The sequence below is a fragment of the Aulonocara sp. 'chitande type north' Nkhata Bay genome, linkage group LG3 (assembly GCF_057382095.1).
Source record: "Aulonocara sp. 'chitande type north' Nkhata Bay isolate Kocher_YH1m ecotype deep benthic linkage group LG3, A_spYH_male_GT1.1, whole genome shotgun sequence".
Taxonomy (NCBI): Eukaryota; Metazoa; Chordata; class Actinopteri; order Cichliformes; family Cichlidae; genus Aulonocara; species Aulonocara sp. 'chitande type north' Nkhata Bay.
In genome coordinates this window covers 14,825,283-14,844,729 of record NC_141346.1, presented here as the reverse complement: position 1 = coordinate 14,844,729, position 19,447 = coordinate 14,825,283, and the positions used below count along the sequence as shown (strand labels likewise).

Sequence of the window (19,447 nt, the reverse complement as noted above, 5' to 3'; positions counted from 1 at the left end):
AGTTTCATGGTTGATGGAGTCTTTAAAAGTTTTGTTCACATTTAGTGGAATCTAATGCTTTAGAAAATAAAGACTTCAGTTTTGTAAAGCAATTCACATTTGTGTACATTTCTTGATAGTGTTATAGAAGAAACGCCCCAAAGCTAAACCTATCAAGTGCAGAATGTTTTTGGTTTTTTTTGGATGGAATCAAAAGTTTTGTAGAAATCAAATGAGAAGTAAATAATCAATAAGGTCTAATACTATTCTTATATGATCAGAGATATACCAATTCCTCTGTTTGTGTCTCATCAGTTACGAAAGCTAAAGCTACCTTAATTGTATGAGCAAATATTTGGGTAGAAACTTTCTAGTCCTTATTAAGAAGTTAGACAGGACGCCAATCAGGAAAGTGTTGGAGGGCTTCATTTTTATATATTTACATTGTTGTACAGTGGAACGATTTTAAAGTCCTTTGGTCTCTAGCATGGAGCTGATTGTTTATGGATGAGAGCGGTTACGGAGATCATTCAAGAAACACTCAGAGCTGTTTTAGTTTTCACCTCTTTTCTTATGACTCACTTATTGTTCGTATAGCTCAGCGAACCTGACGTCACTTAAATGCGACTACCTTAAGAGAACTGAACGCAAGTTTGAAGTTGAAACGATCGGCTGAAGCTCAAATAATCTTTGTCTTGCTTAAACTTTAAATTGAATCTACCGTAGTTACTTTTTAAAGTCATAGTCTGTTATTCGCAGAAAATATCATCAGACTAGCATATTTAGAACAAACTTGTCCGATCATCAGAAAGAAGAACACGGAAATGTCTGTAACTGCGTCACTCTGCTCCACTTTGCTGTTTTTTGGCATCTTCGTGTTTGTCTCGGCAGGTGAGGTTAATAAACCAAAATTTTCCCCTCTGAGATAAAAAAGGAAAAAATGGTATCTTTATCGTTTACGTGGTGCCAATACTTCACAAATAATTTGTTTCATGTCGATTCCATTTGTTTGTGTCCGTGAATGCATCACGAGGCTGGGTGGGGTCCACTTGTTTTATCGTAGAGTTAGCATGTTTGCTATCTGTACCACTGTGGGGACTGTCCTTCTGACTAAAGTGAGATCTGTGGTTAAAATGATGGCAGTGCACAGATTCTGTGCTTTATTCGGTCTGTGGCGTCTGTTGCTCGTGTTGTTTGTGGTCTGTCAGCCAGCCGGGGAGCAGAGCGAAGGCTAACATACCAAAAGCTCCCGAGTGTTAAAAACAAAGACAAGTATCGCTACAGTCACTGTCTTTGCTTTTCGTGCTTTAGTTTTTGATCTTTGAAGTTTTTTAGGTTCTCTTGTTCTTTGTAAACTCTGCTATCACTTCCTGCTCTTTTTTCACCTGCCAACCAATGAACATTCAGAAATGGCCTACGTCATCTGGCTTCCAATGACGTACAGTCAGGTGGGTTACCCTCCTCAACCAAAAAGTGGATGGACAGGTTTGTGGGACAATAAAACCGGCTTAGTGTGTGAAGACTTGTTGGAACACTGCAGGATAGAACCGACCTAAATCCTCTGACCGCAGGAATTTGGCTCACATATGATGAAGCAATTATCATCTCCATCATACTTGTTAGATGAGAGAAGGCAAGGAGTTGCAGAAAAGGGTGCTGGGTAGGAGTGCTGTAGATGTGATGGTGCAGGAGAATGGACAGGTGGATGTGACAGTGGAGTAGACTGTCAACATCTGAAGAGTTCACTATAAGTCTTGGCTTCTTTGCTTTTGACTTCGTCTCCTTATCAGCGATTATGAAGCGATATTGTTTGAGTGGCGACACTTATCCACATACGTTCTATAGATTGGCATCTTGCGGCATAACAGTAGCTGGAGGCTGCGGTGAAGCAGGAGGAAGAGGCTGCACTAATAAAAGATGAGTAAAGACCACAGGAATTGTAGATGCAGAGGGCTGTAAAGGCAAAGCTTCAGATGTTAATATAGTTGATACAGAAGAGTCCGCCTGTTCTTGTTGTGCTGCATGCTAAGCCTGATATATGTGTAGGTGAATCCCTTGTAGCTGTTGTTGGACTGTGAACCACAACAAGGTAACTGCACGCTAGTTGAGGGAGACAACTGTAATGTGGCTAAAATGCAGCTTTGTGGCATGAAGGGTAGGACAGGTGAGCACTCTGTGGATATGAAATCAATTTGACCATTTAGTCCATTTCCACTTAAATTAGATCAGCCTTCAAGCTCTTTCATCTTCTGGTTTCTTGTCTACCAACATGCATCCAGCCACTCCCATCTATCATCTGGACTACAGGATATCTAGCAGTTTTCCCCAGGCTATAGGTGTCACTGCATTAATTGGTCTCAGTGGAGATGTTTGCCTTATTGTGCTGATTACAGGACAATGACGAGGGAGGTTAGGTGAGTTTAAGGCTACGTCCACACGTACACGGAGATTTTTGAAAACGCAGATTTTTCGATGCGTTTGCACCTTTCGTCCACACGTAAACAGTGTTTTCGGTCACTGAAAACAGAGATTGTTAGAAACTCCTGCCAGGGTGGAGATTTTCAAAAACTCAGTTTTTGCATTTATGTGTGGACGAAGAAAACGGAGAAAGCGCAGCATCAAAGGTGTGCGGCTTTTTTGATGTTACAAGGGCGGACTTACAGAAAATACTGTTACTGTTAATTGTACTCTCTGCAGTGTTTAAATGTTTACATATACACATAGAGTTACTGTCCCTCCACACATAGGACTCAGTTCTGCTTCTATGCACCAGCTTTGTTTACTCTTTCCCACCCAGGCTTCTAGACTTCTGATTGGCCAACATTTCTACACGGTTAGGAATATATCGCCAACTGTTGCTTTGGCACGTTCCTGGCAGCGTTTTCCTTCATTTTTGGTGCGGGATCTTAAAAAAAAACAAAAAAACCCCGGAAAATCTCACTTTTGAAAAATACCTGTGCCACACTAGCCTGGATAGATTTGAAAAAGGCGTCCGCGTCCATACTAGAGTTTTCAGTCATTTTCACAGAGTGTGCGTCCATATTGAAATGGCCAAAAATGCTTACGTTCCAGTACTGCACATGCGTGCCGTTTATTTACTTTCCGGCTCCTTGAAACGTCGCGGTAGGATGTTGAAGAAAAGTACAGAGTTTTTTTTAAATGGACTAACAATGAGGTGGAGTTGTTGCTGAGAGTAACGTAAAATTACAAAATCGCAAAAGTGAGTGAGAATTAAAGAATTTGAAGAAAAGCTATCTGGAGCATTTACAAACGGATATTAATCTTTAATAGGGCTGTCAAAATTGAGAGCAAGCAAGGGACGATAACCTCCGCCATGTTGGTTGAATTGGTCACATGACTGCATCATATGACTAAAATGCATCTTCGTTTTAGAAAGTCTCTGTTTTTACTGTCCACACTGTGAAGTGAAAGCACAGCTTTCAAATGGATGCGTTTTCGAGAGAGTCTTGAAAATGCTGTGTTTTACATCAGCAAAAACGCCGTCTCAGTGTGGACAAGAGGCCAAAACAGAAAGTAAACAATGCGTTTTTACAATGCTTTAAGGACCATTTCTGAAAACTGCATTGAAACGCTGGTGTTTACAAGTCTTCTGTAAGACAGACTGCAGCTACCTAAGAATTTGGGTAATTGTCTTCAAAAAGTCCCAGAGACACGTTAAACACTGTTTTAATCCAGTCTTAATCCACCCAAGACTGAAAACATTATGTTATAGCGTGTGAGTGTGGGCTCCTGGAAAAAATAAATATTGAATATTGAATGAAATATTATTGGATGGACAATAATATGACCTTCTGCTGGGGTAGTATATGCTGCACAAGCAATATTTCACAATCTGTCCACCAGAGGGCGCTGTAGACCATAAATTTGCCTCCATTTTGTGAGGTTTGCAAGTTTTCCAGTAGTAGCGCACAACTGTGGCAAAACTTCCAACAGCTATAGAGTAGAACAGCCATTTAACTGATTGTTTTTACAGCTTGATGCTATTAAAATAAACCACAAAAGCAATCTTAGTGATGTAATATCAGGAGTTCTATAAATAATCAATTAAAGAGATATTTAATCTTAACATTTGCAACCAGTTATAACCAGCATCATGATACTTAAACTGGCAAACATATAACATTTACAGATTTATTAACATGCAACTCAATCACAAAAACCTTTATTACAACTGTGACACTGTGACCGCTCCATTAAGATACCAGATGCAGAGTGCTGCTGACCACCGGCATAAAGTTGCTTTGGGCGTGCTTGGCTATTGTGTTTAGACGTCACAAGGCTAAGTCAGAGCAGGGAGATTTACACAGTGTGTGTCAGTGTGATGTGTTGTAGTTTCAGGAGTCAGTATGCAGCTACAAAGCTTTTTGTTCAGTGTATACAAACAGCTGTAGCTCCATAAAGGCAGCATGCAGAGACTCAGTGTCTTATAATGAGAGGCTGCTTTCTCTCACACATTATGTTCACTTATTGTCAGCACGTGTGTTTCTATCGATCTGTGGTCAGTGAAAAATCAGTGATTTTGATCTGGTTAGTTAAGTAACAGGGTTTGTCAATCAGTTTTAGCTGCATTGTGTTAATTTGCAGCTCTGACACTGTGCCCCTGTCAGTGCACATGAGACGGATGTAAAAAGGTCTGCAGAATCTGTAGAGAATGTTATTTATTGTTCAGCATGGCTGGTTTGGTGGTGAGTGAGTGATGGTCATGGAGATCATATCCACTGACGGATGCACAGACCTCTGCAGGTTAGTCAGCAGCACCCTGACTGGCGTTAGGTATCAAGAGGAATTATTGGACTCACTGTCAGACCCTACACTGGTGCAGTGGGTCCTTGGTTTGTCCTGGTGCACAACAATGCGGTGGTGAGAGTATGCAGGCAGCTGCTGGAGGAGGAAGAAAGAATTTATACTGGCCCCACCCCTTCCTGCTTAATCCAACAGAACAGCTCTGGGACATTGTTTCACTCTCTGACTTTGCAGGAGCTCAGTGTTGGATATGGTAAATCGAGTGTTTTTTGTTTAGTGCCTTTCTACTCTGAGGAGTATTTATACAACATGCCTCATTCACCCATTCACATGCACACTAGAACAGCCAGGGATCGAACGCACAACCTTCCAATTAGATGACAAGCTTCATCCCCTGACCTATAACAAAGAAAGGATTTCACCAGGACACAATCATTAGAAGCATCCCCCGATGTTGTCAGAGATCGATACAAACATGTGGAGGTCATACAATTAATTTTGTGGGTCTTTTTTTTAACTTCAGCCCCCTGTAAGTTAATAACTTCCCATCATTTTGTTCTTAACACTTTACCCAAAGCATATCAGTGTAGATGTCAGCTTTGTTTATTTCCTCACTGAGATCTGATGTGTTTTAAAAGATTTCCTTTAATATCTGCTGTTATACACAATGAGCTCTTTGGTTGTTACAAACAGCACTGCTTTAACCCTCTGAGGTTTCTACTGAAGGTGATAAGTAAATCTAACCCTGTGCTATGGAAATAGGAGATTCTGGCTTTTTGAAAAATGCTCCAAACTATAAAAGGGAGAGAAAAAAAACAAAAACAGAAAAGACACATTGGCTTCAGCAGGAATAGAATTAAAGTTAGATCTGCTGAGGGAGGGTGTGCAGTGGCACTAAATATGCTAGCAGCATTTTTCACTTTAATGATAGCTGGAACAAACCTTTTTTTTTTTTTAACACAGCACTCTCAGTGTAAACAATGTGTAATATTTAAACTATTCATTAGCCAAAAACTCTAAAAAAAAAAAAAAAAAAAACATAAAAAACAAAATCTTTAAAGTAATAATAAAGTCATTAGTAATTAAGAATGAGCAAGTGATTAAGTAAAATCTAAACATAGAAACAAAAAGAGCTCCTGCAACAGGCTGCCACTAAGCAAAGAAACAAGTTAAAGAATAAATAAATACATTTCTCTTTGCTGGTTTCTCTTTTCTTTCTGTAAGTCTTCACTGTGATTGGCTGTTTGGTTAATTACTTTGACCTTTAACCTCTCTGCTCTGTGTCATTTCCTCTTTCAGACCAAAAAATCATCACAGCTGAGTCGGGACATAACGTCACTCTGACATGTCGAGCTCCAAACAACAACATCATCTTAGGTGTAGAGTGGAGCAGAGCTGACCTGGGAGATGAATATGTGCTATTTTACAGAAATAAGCAGTTTGATCCAGAAAACCAGCATCCATCTTTTAAGAACCGGGTGGATCTGCAGGACAGACAGATGAAGGATGGAGACGTGTCTTTGATTCTGAAGAATGTGACGACTAATGACACTGGAACATACGAGTGTCGTGTCAAGACGGGAACAAACCGTAGAAAGAGAGCTATTTTAAATGATAACCCCATCAGCATCATCACACTGAGTGTTGTTGATCCTCCAGGTGAGTGAGTAGAGTTGAGTGTGTGTGTGATCAGAGGTGAAGCTGCTTCCTGGTTGTTGATGTTTGTTTCTAAAGATGTTGTTGATGAGACTTTGTAGAAAGCAGCTGGTCTGAGTGATGTGATCAGAGTGCAGTAGATAATGTCTGACAGCAGTTTGAAGAGGAAATGGATTCTGTTCTGTTCTTCACTCATCACCTACCTGACAGCTGACACCTCACACCTGTTTCTCACCTGCAGGTCAGACAGGAGGAGACACAGAGGATGGAGGGAAGGAGGCAGGCGAGCAGAATCTGAATGGATCTATTTGGCTGATTGTCAGTCTCTCAGTTCTCACCGGGCTTATTGTTGCTGGTGTTGTTTTTGTGATCTACAGAAAACATAAACAACAACAGAATCAGGATTCATACCAGCCTCCCGCTGAACCTGTTTGAAAGATTCTTGCATGGTGACACTGGGAAAAGGAACCCAAAAAAAACAGGAGACGATCTGACTGAAGAAACTAAAACAATAGCGTTCAAGTATGAAACAAGAAGAGATTCATATTTTCAAAGAATTTTCACAGAATGGATGATGGTTTGATAAGTAAGACACAGAGGATGGAGGAAAAAAAGGATAGACCTGTTGGACTGATCGCTGGTCTGGTAGTTCCTGATGTGCTTCTTGCTGCTGTTGGTTTTTTGATATACAGAAAATATAAGTAACCGAAACTGAGTCAGCATTCATACCAGCCTACAGAAGAACTGCAGCATGATGGAAATGGCTCACCGATTCACACAGTCAGATAAGGCTGCATTCCTAAAACAAACAGAAGGATAATGTGTGACTGAAGAAACTAAAAAGATAACATCCAAGTAGAAAACCAGAAGAGTCACACGTTTCCGAAGAAATTTCCTAGGATGGATGATGGTTTGATAAATAAGCTGTGCTTATTTGGAGTATGCATTTGAAGTACACTTCGAATTGGGACAGCCGTCGTCGCGTGGCGGTGACGTAATCGCACTTAAAACGCATACTTCAAGCGTGCAGACCCTGAATTGGGACACAGCCTAAATATTGGGAGCAACAACACCATGAAGAGAACACACAAGACAGTAGTGATGGCCAAATGAAGCTTTCTGAAGCATTGATGCTTGTATTGAAAAACGGTTCATTACTCGAAGCTTTTCAACACAGTCCTCTCTGGTGACATCTGGTGGCCAAAAATATGAAGAGCAGCTTGAATCCACAAAATAAAACCAACTGCTTCGTAATGATTGCCCACTCTACAGAGTGGAATTCTGTCTGATATTGGGCCGCTGTTGTGTTGCTTTGAACGTGTATTTTTTGGGGTGACAAAAATGTTGTTTATTTCTTTAATAAATAATTTTGACCAGTAAACTTTCCTTGTTTAAACATGCACCATTGTGTGGTCTTTCTTTGCTTGTGACTTCTTGATGTTGGTAAATACAAGAATTGAAAAATACCACATTACATATAATATACATATACTAATGTACAACACATTATGCTTCTTTTTGGGGTTTTTTTTTTTGTTTTTTTTGCCTGTCCCATTTGGTTCTTTAGCCGTCAGAATTGTTGTCTGAAGACCAACAAGGATACCCAATGGATTTACTTTGCCAAATGGATCATCGTGGCATTGCCGTATTGGTCCATTTGATCGACCTTTGTTTTTATTATTTATTATATTTTATTTTCAGATGTTACAGACGGGACAGACATGAGTGAGGGATAGGAAAGGGAGAGAGAAAGAGGAAGGAAAAGAAAAACAGAAGGGGAGAGGGACAGTGAGAAAGGGGGGGAGAAAAAAAATCTCCTGGATCACCTGTTGAGAGGAGAAGAATAGAAAACCAGCAAAAAAAAAAAAAACCAAAGCAACATACTAAACACAACACCATCGCATTAATCTAGCTAAGTGTAAACAGCAGTAAATACTAAAAATTCAATGCTGTTGTGCAGCACGCAGGACAGACAGCGCACAATGTGCTTTGAAGTAGCAGCCAAGAAAGGTGTAATTTAAGTCTACGAGCAGTGAACACCCATGTGCACACCTGTGTGGATCAGCACGCTTGTATTCAAATGGTTTCCACATGTAATGGTCTGCAAGAGGATGTAGCGAGCCATAGCCCCGTCCCCCAGGGCATGAAGCAGGCATGGAGGAGATCCAGGCCCCAGACATCCAGAGGCCTCAGAGTGCGAGAGCCCAAGGAGGACCACCGGAGGGGCATCCGTGCCACCCTCATGGGAAGGGCTGAGGATCCCCAGACGAGGCGTCACCCAGTAGCCACCGAGCAGAAGCTAGAGGGGGCTGCACCGGCGTGCCCGCCGGCTCTGCTGGCAGCCAGCTGTGCCAGAGTGAACCGAGCTGCAGGCCCAGAGGCCCGAGGGCCCCCCGCACCCCGGAGGAGGCCTGACCGAGCAACAGGCACCAGGCCCCGCCAGGTAGCCACCGGGAGTGAGCCAGTACATACCTGAGTGCCCAGCCCCGGACACCAAGAACCACCAATGCACCGACCCCTGAGGGCAGCAGTCACCGACAGGGAGTGTGAGTGGGAGATAGGCCTTGGAGGGCCTGGGAGTTCCCAGAGAGGTGGAGTCTAAGACCCGACCTGACATATAGACACAGACAAACAGGCACACACAGACACAAATATGCGTTCCCACCCTCATGCACACATATACAAACACTCAGCACTCACCCAACGTAAGGACTGACATAAATGGACATGTACACACAATCACACTCCCCAAACATACTCTATACCCCGGGTCCAGGTACCCTCGCCCCCAGAGGGGGAAACAGAACCCAGACCCAAGAGATGTTACCCTTCCCCCCGGAGTGGAGGCAAGCAGACCGTCCCAGGCTCCGTAGCAGCAGGGAGGCCAATCGGACAGCCAACATCTCCTCCCAGCCCCCCCGCCCCCGATGGCTAGCAGAGAACGGGGGTGTGTGAAGACCCCATACCTCCCTCCTCCTGCTCATGTGTAGTGTTGCTGCGTGTTGTTCTAAAGTGCATTTAAAACAAGGGATAGCATGGTGCTGCTGCTAGAGAGCCGCAGGTGTTAGCACGGCCCCTCCCGAGAACCCTCAATGTCTACATGGATTTAAAATTGAGAGGTGGGCACCAGCGCCAGAGGAAGGTTTGAATACACAGACCGTCCACTGGACGCCGTTAACGTGCCCACCCTCAAGGCCCTATATATATATATGTGTGTGTTATGAGAGTGTAAGTAATGTGGATGTCTAAGTTGTGAGATAAAATTGAGGCACAGGTGGCCAGAAGGGGACAGAGGGGGCGGGGGGGAATGTCTCCCCTGCACCCTCGTGACACACCCGCACCCCAAGGCCCTACCTGTGTGGGTGAGTGTGGTGGAGTGGGAAGAGGGAGGTAGCCAGGGAGGAAAAGGAGGGAGGGGAGGATGCCCCTCCCTCCCTCCAAAAATACCACGTTACATATAATATACATATAATAATGTACAACACATTATGGAGCATGCTTCTGCTGTGAGGTCCTGCCTCCATGTACTTATGCAGTTAATCGCTAGACGGGTATTTTTATAAATAAAATTACATTAGGGAAATTTTCCTATATTTTTGACCTGGGGGTAGAATTTCTCAATATAAATATCAGTGGTTCGCTATCTGTCACCATCAAAACACTCCACAAACCCCGCGAATGGTTCACCTGCTTATAAACCATTGAATCAGATACCGAAGCAGTTAGGTTCTAAATGAAGCTTCAGACGTCACTGATCACGTGACTCTGGCCAAACGAATCAAGCTTCAACACAGTGCTTCTGAAGCAGTGTGTTGATTTTTTTGACACACGCACCGGTGTTCTGACAAAACCTTGTCAAAACAACCGTAGCGTAAATTTAGGGTCTTGTCTATCAATCCGTGCTACCTTATCAGAATATGCTATCTTACGTGGTTAATGGCTCTGTCGTATAGGTAGGACTTTCAGATGGCCAAATCACACTTCAAAACTTTGAGTTATTTCGCTTGGACATTAATAACATGCTCCCATCTAATGTTGACAAAGAATACAAAGACACATGGACGGGAAAAGACAGCTGTTTTTATTTGAAGTTGTTATGTGTTTTCCTTACATTTTTGGCATTTCTATTCTTGGTTGCACTCTATATTTTGCACATTCAAAATGTGCCCATCTTTGGCAAGATTCACGCTGCACCTGGAAAGGAGTTTGGTGAATACTATTAGTCAACATTTTAATCGTTTTTAATCGTTAGCGTTAGCTTCAAGCGGGCCATCACTACCAGACAGGTTAAAGTTATTGAGAAATTTAAAACAGGCTTACTGATGGGTAGCTGAGGCCTCGTGAAGCGTTCCAGCACATTCCCCAAACTGTATCGATACTGTGTGGACACAGTGTTGCTGTTTTACTCCATACTGACTCCTGCTGGACCTTAAATATCATTGCAGGCAACTTACTTGAGACTCACAACAGACACTGATTCAATGACCTAGTCATACTTATATACACTGTAAGGTATTGTACTTCCCATGGAATCATTTTATATCTTTTATATTGCAAATATTGTAGACATCTTTAAAATATAGTGTGAAAGACATTAAGTGAAAATTAAAATGAAAGTATTGTGAATATAATATTACCCATTTAAATGTAATTGACTCACAGTTTATTATACATTTTTATTCAGAAAAATAAGTTTATCCAATGTTTTTGCATTCAGTCTATTGTGTTTTTTTGACACCATTTCCACAGCTTTGGAAAACTCACAGGCACAGATGAAGCTGGGGTACACAAACTGTAAAGCCAGGTGGAAAAGGTTCTGATAAGATGTCTTCCTATTCCCCCAGTACGTTAAAGGGGATCCTCTGATCTTGGAATGTTTCTCTCCACAATACTAAGGGGTTGGCAGTCCTTTATAATAAAACTCAGGACTGCCTGGTCCAGAACAGTCTTCTTAGATGTTTGATTTCAAAATAATAAAACACATATTAATAAAAAAATATGATGATAAAGTTGTTCAGTGTCTATATAGGCCGACCTGTGTTCATTCTTGGTGTGTTTGTCTCCTCATTTTCATGTTTGGCTCTGTAATGCCTAAACACTGAGGAGGTGCTTTTGATTGTGTAAGAAAGCTCCGCAGAACAGATGCAACATTTAACCTGCATAAAATGAAATAAATAATTTATACTGCAGGTCATATTGCTGTTTTTCCTGTTCTGATAGATTACACTGAAACAAAGACAGACAAACTGTTATCTTATTTCCAGTTAAAAGATCGAAATGATCCCACACAGCAGAAACTTTTCTTTTTCTTTCAGGCTCCATTTTGTTATAATATGATTGTATTTTTATATATATATATATATATATATTTTTTTTTATCTTTGCGAGAGTAATCTAGGTTTTTGGTGGCGACTCATTCTGTTGGTAGATGCGGATGCTAAACACAGCTTGGCGATGAGTGATACAGCAGCTGTATCGATCACGTGGCTTTTTCTTAAAGCAACACACGCACTGATACAGGTTCCACTCTGTGAGCTTGATACATGCGCTGGTGCGTCATTGTTGCTGGACCCATCACTACTTAGGCTACAAAAATATTTCCCAAGCCTTGAACATCCCACGGAGCACTGTTCAAGCGATCATTCAGAAATGGAAGGAGTATGGCACAACTGTAACCTACCAAGACAAGACCGTCCACCTAAACTCACAGGCCGAACAAGGAGAGCACTGATCAGAAATGCAGCCAAGAGGCCCGTGGTGACTCTGGACAAGCTGCAGAGATCTACAGCTCAGGTGGGGGAATCTGTCCATAGGACAACTATTAGTCGTGCACTGCACAAAGTTGGAAGAGTGGCAAGAAGAAAGCCATTGTTAACAGAAAACCATAAGAAGTCCCGTTGCAGTTTACCACAAGCCATGTGGGGGACACAGCAAACATGTGGGGGACACAGCAAACATGTGGGGGACACAGCAAACATGTGGAAGAAGGTGCTCTGGTCAGATGAGACCAAAATGGAAATTTTTGTCCTCAATGCAAAACGCTATGTGTGGCGGGAAACTAACACAGCACATCACTCTGAACACACCATCCCCACTGTCAAATATGGTGGTGGCAGCATCATGCTCTGGGGGTGCTTCTCTTCAGCAGGGACAGGGAAGCTGGTCAGAGTTGATGGGAAGATGGATGGAGCCAAATACAGGGCAATCTTGGAAGAAAACCTCTTGGAGTCTGCAAAAGACTTGAGACTGGGGCGGAGGTTCACCTTCCAGCAGGACAACGACCCTAAACATAAAGCCAGGGCAACAATGGAATGGTTTAAAACAAAACATATCCATGTGTTAGAATGGCCCAAAGTCCAGATCTAAATCCAATCGAGAATCTGTGGCAACATCTGAAAACTGCTGTTCACAAACGCTGTCCATCTAATCTGACTGAGCTGCAGCTGTTTTGCAAAGAAGAATGGGCAAAGATTTCAGTAGAGACAGACCCTAAAAGACTGGCAGCTGTAGTTGCAGCAAAATTTGGTTCCACAAAGTATTGACTTGAAGTATCAGGGGGCTGAATAATTACACACACCCCACTTTTCAATTATTTATTTGTAAAAAATGTTTGGAATCCTGTATGATTTTCGTTCCACTTCTCTTCTATATATATATATATATATATATATATATATATACACAAACACCATTGTTTTTCTTGTGACAATACCAATAAGTTTGATGTGTCACATGGCCCTCTTCCTATTGAAAAAACAAAAGTTGTATCCAAGATGGCCGACTTCTAAATGGCCACCATGGTCACCACCCATCTTGAGGAGTTTGCCCCCTCACATATACTAATGTGCCACAAACAGGACTCTAATATCACCAACCATTCCCATTTTATTACGGTGTATCCATATAAATGGCCCACCCTGTATATTTGTTGATGAACCAAACTACAGCTCAATGAGACCAGAGGAAATTTGAGTTTCAGGGGCAGGGTGGATAGATATTCAGTTACATAACAAGTAATGAGAATATATTTCCACAATTTTAGGATTTTACCAGTCTGTTTCTTTGAAACAATTCAAAGTTCAAAAAAAAAGAAACACTGAAAAAAAAAAACAGGACACGCAGTGTTAAGTGACAAGTAGCTAACCTTTTCTCCAAGAAAATCGAAAAAGTTAGTTTCCCACTCACTGCATTTGAACCAATAGAAAGCTGGTGTTCAGAGGAAGAGGGCGGGCTTTACTTGGTGTCAGTGACAGAAATGAAAAAAAGCTCAAATGAGTGAGAAGGACGATGAAGGAAACATCTGTGCTGTGTCTGCTCTGTAAGTAGAATCTCTGTGTTTGTTTGAATTCTTGTACTTTGACTGTCTGCTCTCCTGATAACTGATGATGGAGGAGAAGACATGAAAAACAAATCAGGCTGAATTCAAGTTCAAACACCACGAGGACCAACTGCAGGTCTGAACTGACTCTTTATCTTTGCTCAGGAGTCGAGGAAACACAGCAGGCAGTGAAAAGATCAAATCATTCACTCATTATATCAACACAGCTTGAAAGTCAACACATGACTTTATGGAATTATTTAAAAGTAGTGCTTACTCCGTGTATACACAAAGCTTAGTCACTGTGCATAATAATTACTGAGTGTTGATTTTACATAAAAATCGGGGTAGAGGAGAATCAAAAAGACAAAACTGTCTCAATGCTTTTATGTCAGTAACAAAGTTCCTCCAGAAAATTTAAATTTTAGATGTTTTGATATTTGGTAATGAACAGAGTATATCTAATAATGCAAGTGTCACAGAGCTGCAGTGGTTAATGTCTGTATGTTTTCCCCCACAGTCCAAAGACACGTTTAGTTAACTGGTAATTCTGAACTGGTGTGAAAGTCAGTCCGTCTGTGTTACTCTGTAATTACCTGTAGTCATGTTAAAACAGCTGAGATAGATTCCTAAATTTTAAAAATTGGTAAAGAAAATTGAAGGATTGATTCTACCAAATGTCTTTTAGCTTCAGGCACTTTTTATTTAGTCTTTTGTCAGAGAGAGACGAGTTTGTGTGTTTGTCAGCTGTTTGTGTGGAGTTGTTCTTTATGTTCACCTCAAATCAACCTGAGTGTAATTTCTCTTTAGTTCTGATCTCACTGCTGAGCTGCACAACAAACCAAGGTCAGTAACCTTCTTCTGTCACAGTTTAAACCTGAGAAATGCTCACTGATATGACCTGATTGGGTTCATGTTACAGAATTAAGTAAAACATGCTTGTGTCAGACAAAAGCAACCAAGCAACAATTGTTTTTTTTTTTTTTTCATTTTAACCCTCACAGCTCGTCTGACTGTGAGTCCCAGCAGCTCTCAGTTCTTTAAAGGAGACATTGTGTCTCTGAGCTGTGAGGAGGACGACAGCTCTGCTGGATGGACTCTGAGGAGAAACACAATCAAAGGACAGAGGACTCAGTGTAGAGATGGGTGGGGAGAAGTAAATGGTTCTACGTGTAAGCTCAGTATAACAGCACCTCATGACAGTGGAGTTTACTGGTGTGAGTCCAGAGAGGGTCCCATCAGTAACATGGTTAACCTGACAGTCACTGGTAAGCTGAGTGTGTGGAGTTAGTGTTGATGAAGCTGTGTGTAAATGGATGAAATGCTGTAGTTTGTCTCTGTGTTGAGGTGGATCAGTGATCCTGCAGAGTCCTGTCCTCCCTGTGATGGAGGGAGATGACGTCACTCTGCTCTGTAAAACAAAGACCACTCCCTCCAACCTCCCAGCTGCTTTCTATAAAGATGGCTCCCTCATCAGGGAGGAGCCTACAGGTCACATGACCATCCAGCATGTTTCCAGGTCTGATGAAGGCCTCTACAAGTGTGACATCAGCGGTCATAGAGAGTCTCCATCCAGCTGGATCACTGTCACAGGTGACACACTCACCTGTCTGTGTTTCTGCAGCTTTCAACATTCACAATGTGACGACAACTTAATGACTGTGTTTGCTTTATTTTAGGGGAACACACCACCACACCTCCACCTACATCCACACCTCCACCTACATCCACCTCTCCTCCTGTACTCTTTGTGTTGTCATCTGTTGGATCAGTCTGTGTTGTGGTTCTACTGGTGTTACTGGTTCTGCTGGTGAGACGATGTGTTCACAGGAAACCTGAAGGTGACACTCAGACTTTTCAATATATGTGGTTATGTAAATCCATGTGTTATACTATTTATGTTTATTATGTTTATTATTGATTTTTAAAATTTTAATTTCACATTAAAAATGTAAAACTGTTTATTTTTTTGTTTTTATTTGGACTCTTCACTGTAAAATGTTGTGATTGTAAATACTTTCTTAATTTTAATAATTTCACTAGATGAAGCTGTGGAAAATGGCCTCACAGATGACATCTTGTACAGTGATGTCAAAATATCAACTCATCAACATCCAAAAAAACAAAACAACGGTAATTTGAGGTCCTTTGTTGGTTATTTATTTGTGTTTATTCAGCTCCAATTTTATAAAATACTTTTAAGTTCTGATTATATTCATAGAGATTTTATGTCTCATGAAAAGATTTCTATGAGGATATTATGAAGCAGGTGAAGAAAGTACAACTGTGAATTGTAATAGAAAAATAAACGTTCTATTAAATTGATGCTAAAGTTTAACTCTGTAGTAATTTCGCCAGAGTTCATCTTTGTATGTCACGGCTTTAATGTCACTTTTTTTTTCTTTTGTTTTGTTTCCTTTCTCCAAATTTAATAACTCAGTCATTTTAAGTCTGTAAAATTTCGCTCTGTGCTCATTGAGCATTGCTCTTTACATGCTGCCCTCTGTGTTTGTTGTCTGTGGTTAACACAAACTAACACCTCTGCAGTCGTACAGTTTCCTGTTTATGATTGTTTTGAAAGTCACCTGCAGGTGTTTCTCTATCAGGCGTTAGAAATAAATAATTCATATTCACATTAAGTAAACTTACTATAGTTTTATTCATAATTTCCTTTTATAATTAGCTTAACTCAGTTTAACATATGTAGCTTTACTCAAAGTTTAAATGACTTTACTGTTTCATATTTATGTTAGACCAACAATTTGTGTGTTTTATTGTGCAGACAGTGATGCAGCAGTAATCTACTCTGCAGTGAGAACAGAAGACATCAGTTATGGTCGAATCATCATCAAAGACAAGAAAACCAGATCACAGATGAGAGGTACAGCTGCTCTTCGTTGTCTGCTGACTGTGGTGATGTGGGTCTGTCTGTCTGACAGCATTTTAAATAACCTGCAGGTGATTCAGTACAGATTTACTGTGTGGAGAAATTCAAGAATTACAGATGTTGATACATGAACGAGCATCTAATGCTTCTGTTTAAAAACTTCAGACTTCAGTTTTCTGATATTTCTCAATTTGACAAAACAATGCAAAGAAAAATCAAACAGGATTTAGAGAGATGTGTAACATCTCATGTGTGTGTGAATGGGTGAATGACTGAATGTAGTGTAAAGCGCTTTGGGGTCCTATGGACTAGAAAAGCGCTATACAAATGCAGGCCATTTACCATTTACCATAACATGGTATTAAAGGAGAATGAGTGACTGAAGATTGCAAGCTTCTGGGGACTTAGATACAAAGCCCCAAGTAGATACTGTAAAAAGCTGTCACTAAAATTACCACTAATCACCTTTTAGTCAGGATTTGGTGTTCAGCTGTGTAACATGCAGACATGAGGTTTAGTAATGCTAACATTGATATATGTTAGACTGAATCTATAATATACAATCAGAGATTTTTGTCTTTGCAACATAAACTAATAATATTCAATAAATACGGATCATCATCGCTGAGTTTTCCTGAACAACAAAGCGTACAGTAACAACCCGTAAATTCAAAACTGTGAAACCTGCCCAAAGCTCCTAAACTCTTCACTGGTTAATTGTTTTTGCAGGTTTCAACACCTCGACCTTTATATTTTTCTCCTATTGTCTCTTTTTTTTTTCTACCCAGAATCCCCGTCCTCATATTTACATTAAATAATATAGTAGTAGGTTAAGGCGTTTCCTTCATGCACAGGTTACTTTAATAAGATATTTTAATGCAAGAGGCGATCGTGGCTCAAGAGTTGGGAGTTCGCCTTGTAATCGGAAGGTTGCCGGTTCACGCCCTTGGACAGTCTCGGTCGTTGTGTCCTTGGGCAAGACACTTCACCCGTTGCCTACTGGTGGTGGTCAGAGGTGGTGCCAGTGTTCGGCAGCCTCGCCTCTGTCAGTGCGCCCCAGGGTCGCTGTGGCTACAATGTAGCTTGCCGTCACTTGTGTGTGAATGGGTGGATGACTGAATGTGTAAAGCGCTATACAAATACAGACCATTTACCATTTACAATAAAACAAATTCCACAAATATTGAGACATAACAGCTTATCTCATTGATAACACTGACTATCCTGACAATTAATTAGTCTCTGAGCAAGCACACACACACATCTTTGAAATAGTTCAATCATTTTGACTCCACCTTTGTCACAAACCAGTCAGTGAGCTACTGAAAACAAACACACACACACACACACACTCACACACACACCTGGTACAACAGATAACGTTTTCCATGATGTTTCTTTAGACTGAGACAGTCTGTGGCGAGACTACACCTCACACTGTCCACTCAGCAGATGGCCCCGCCCCTCCCTGAGCCTGGCTCTGCTGGAGGTTTCTTCCTGTTAAAAGGGAGTTTGTCCTTCCCGCTGTCACCAAGTGTTTGTCAAATCGAGTCATTTGATTTCTGTGTTTTGTCTATGTATTATTGTAGGGTCCTTATTTTAGAATATAAAGCTCACTGAGGCAACTTGTTGTGATTTGGCAGTATAAAAATAAAAGTCAACTGAATAGAATTCAATTACACTGCTATCTTAATGGCGCACACCATCTCTTAGAAGAGTGAATGTTAATATGAAGTTTAAACAGAGACAACTGTTATACGATGAATCTTTTTAACTACTTAAAAAATTCTGCATGTAAAACCACAGCAGCTCCTTCCTGTAGTCTGAAGCTGATGACACTTCTCTGTTCTGGTTTGGCCAAGCACAGAGTTCATATCGTGAGAACTTGCCCTGTGGTGAAGCGTCAGTTTGCACTGAAAAAGGTGTCAGATCTGTGGTCGTGCACCTTCAACTAGTTAGGGTAGCTGTTGTATCTCAGCAGAAGTGTTGAGAAATGCAAAGACCATGAAAAGCTTCAGCTATTTACAAAAGTTACATACATGTGTTAATCTTCACACAGTCTTTTTAGCTGCACTCTAACTGCTCTGTACTGTGTCTAAAGCTTTGTACCCCAGTTTTGATCAAACTAGGTGGGGTTTTGGGTTTGATGTAAAGTAGATGCCAAAACGTTCTAATGTCAAATACTGACTTTAATATTAGGCACACTTTTAAAGATTGACCCAGACAACTCAGGAACTAAACATTTCCTGAAATTTCACTCATATTAAAATATAGAAAATAAATCCTGTTTAATAATATACACAAAAAAATAAAAAGCCTTTCTAATTAGTATTACATAAATCAAAGTTATATTTTCACCAGTTCATTAACTCCGTTAGTCATGTCCTAAAGAGACCGATTTTAGACCAGTGTACAGGCTACAATGTTAATCAAATCAAATATCAATGTGACTTAAGACTTAAATCTAGTATTTTAAATATATCACGTAAACGTCACACTAAATAAACTCACATGTGAGCCCACTTTCACTCTCATACTTGTTCAAAATGTTGTGAGCCTGTTAGTTGCTCACTCTGACACGGCTGTGAAGCACCTCGCTTCACACAGGTGCTGCACCACTGCTCACTGTTACTGCTTCACTGTTTCACATGGGAGCTGGAGCTTATTTAGGTGCTCATGGTGAGAGGTCGGCTACACCAGTTTATCACAGGACATTTAGACATGTGACTAAATCTTTCAACAAAGTCGCCAAGAACTAGAAAGCTTGTAATCATTTTTCCTGTTGTTGTTTGTGTTCAGACTTTAAACCAGAGCCAGACGCCATCTACTCTTTACTGAAGTAG

At 40.9% G+C, this 19,447-nt stretch overlaps 2 protein-coding genes across 2 annotated transcripts in view; both read left to right on the top strand.

The window, feature by feature from the left end:
• LOC147334115 (low affinity immunoglobulin gamma Fc region receptor III-like) overlaps positions 1-19,447 on the top strand; it is a 42,302-nt gene extending 22,855 nt beyond the window's left edge. The window contains exons 5-8 of the mRNA XM_086285874.1: positions 15,397-15,558; positions 15,761-15,850; positions 16,500-16,598; positions 19,404-19,447. Of these exons, the coding sequence (XP_086142000.1) occupies positions 15,397-15,558; positions 15,761-15,850; positions 16,500-16,598; positions 19,404-19,447 (395 nt within the window). The remainder of the gene's footprint in view (positions 1-15,396; positions 15,559-15,760; positions 15,851-16,499; positions 16,599-19,403) is intronic.
• LOC147334116 (coxsackievirus and adenovirus receptor homolog) lies at positions 588-7,771 on the top strand. Its single transcript, XM_086286731.1, has 3 exons — positions 588-870; positions 6,043-6,402; positions 6,641-7,771. Exons 1-3 carry the CDS (start codon positions 804-806, stop codon positions 6,832-6,834), a joined length of 621 nt encoding a protein of 206 aa, XP_086142857.1. The 5' UTR covers positions 588-803; the 3' UTR covers positions 6,835-7,771.